The 220-nt window shown below is 58.2% G+C and overlaps 1 protein-coding gene across 1 annotated transcript in view; it reads right to left on the bottom strand.

Moving 5' to 3' along the window:
* LOC104514830 (tumor necrosis factor receptor superfamily member 21-like) overlaps nucleotides 1–148 on the bottom strand; it is a gene marked incomplete at its 5' end in the record, with an annotated part of 7,870 nt that extends 7,722 nt beyond the window's left edge. The window contains one exon of the mRNA XM_010158610.1: nucleotides 114–148. Within this exon, the coding sequence (XP_010156912.1) occupies nucleotides 114–148 (35 nt within the window). The remainder of the gene's footprint in view (nucleotides 1–113) is intronic.
* Between the last annotated feature and the right edge of the window lie 72 nt (nucleotides 149–220).

The raw sequence follows: 220 nt of genomic DNA, 5'->3' as shown, positions 1-220 counted from the left end.
CCCAGCCGCAGCAGCTGCGGCGTGTGCCTGACACACCGAATCACCGTCTCTTCCCAGAAAGATGGGATGTAGCCCAAAAAGGGGTGACTGGGAAGGCAAACCAAGAGGTGAACCCGCTGGAAAACATTTCCACGTTATGCCAGGGCAGCTGCAATTAGCGGCGGTGAGTTTTTGCTGCCTCTCCAAAGGGTGGCAAGGAAAGCAGCCTGGGGTGGGGAGG

Source organism: Eurypyga helias, unplaced genomic scaffold (assembly GCF_000690775.1).
Source record: "Eurypyga helias isolate BGI_N326 unplaced genomic scaffold, ASM69077v1 scaffold42319, whole genome shotgun sequence".
Classification (NCBI taxonomy): Eukaryota; Metazoa; Chordata; class Aves; order Eurypygiformes; family Eurypygidae; genus Eurypyga; species Eurypyga helias.
This window is presented reverse-complemented; position numbering and strand designations above follow the sequence as displayed.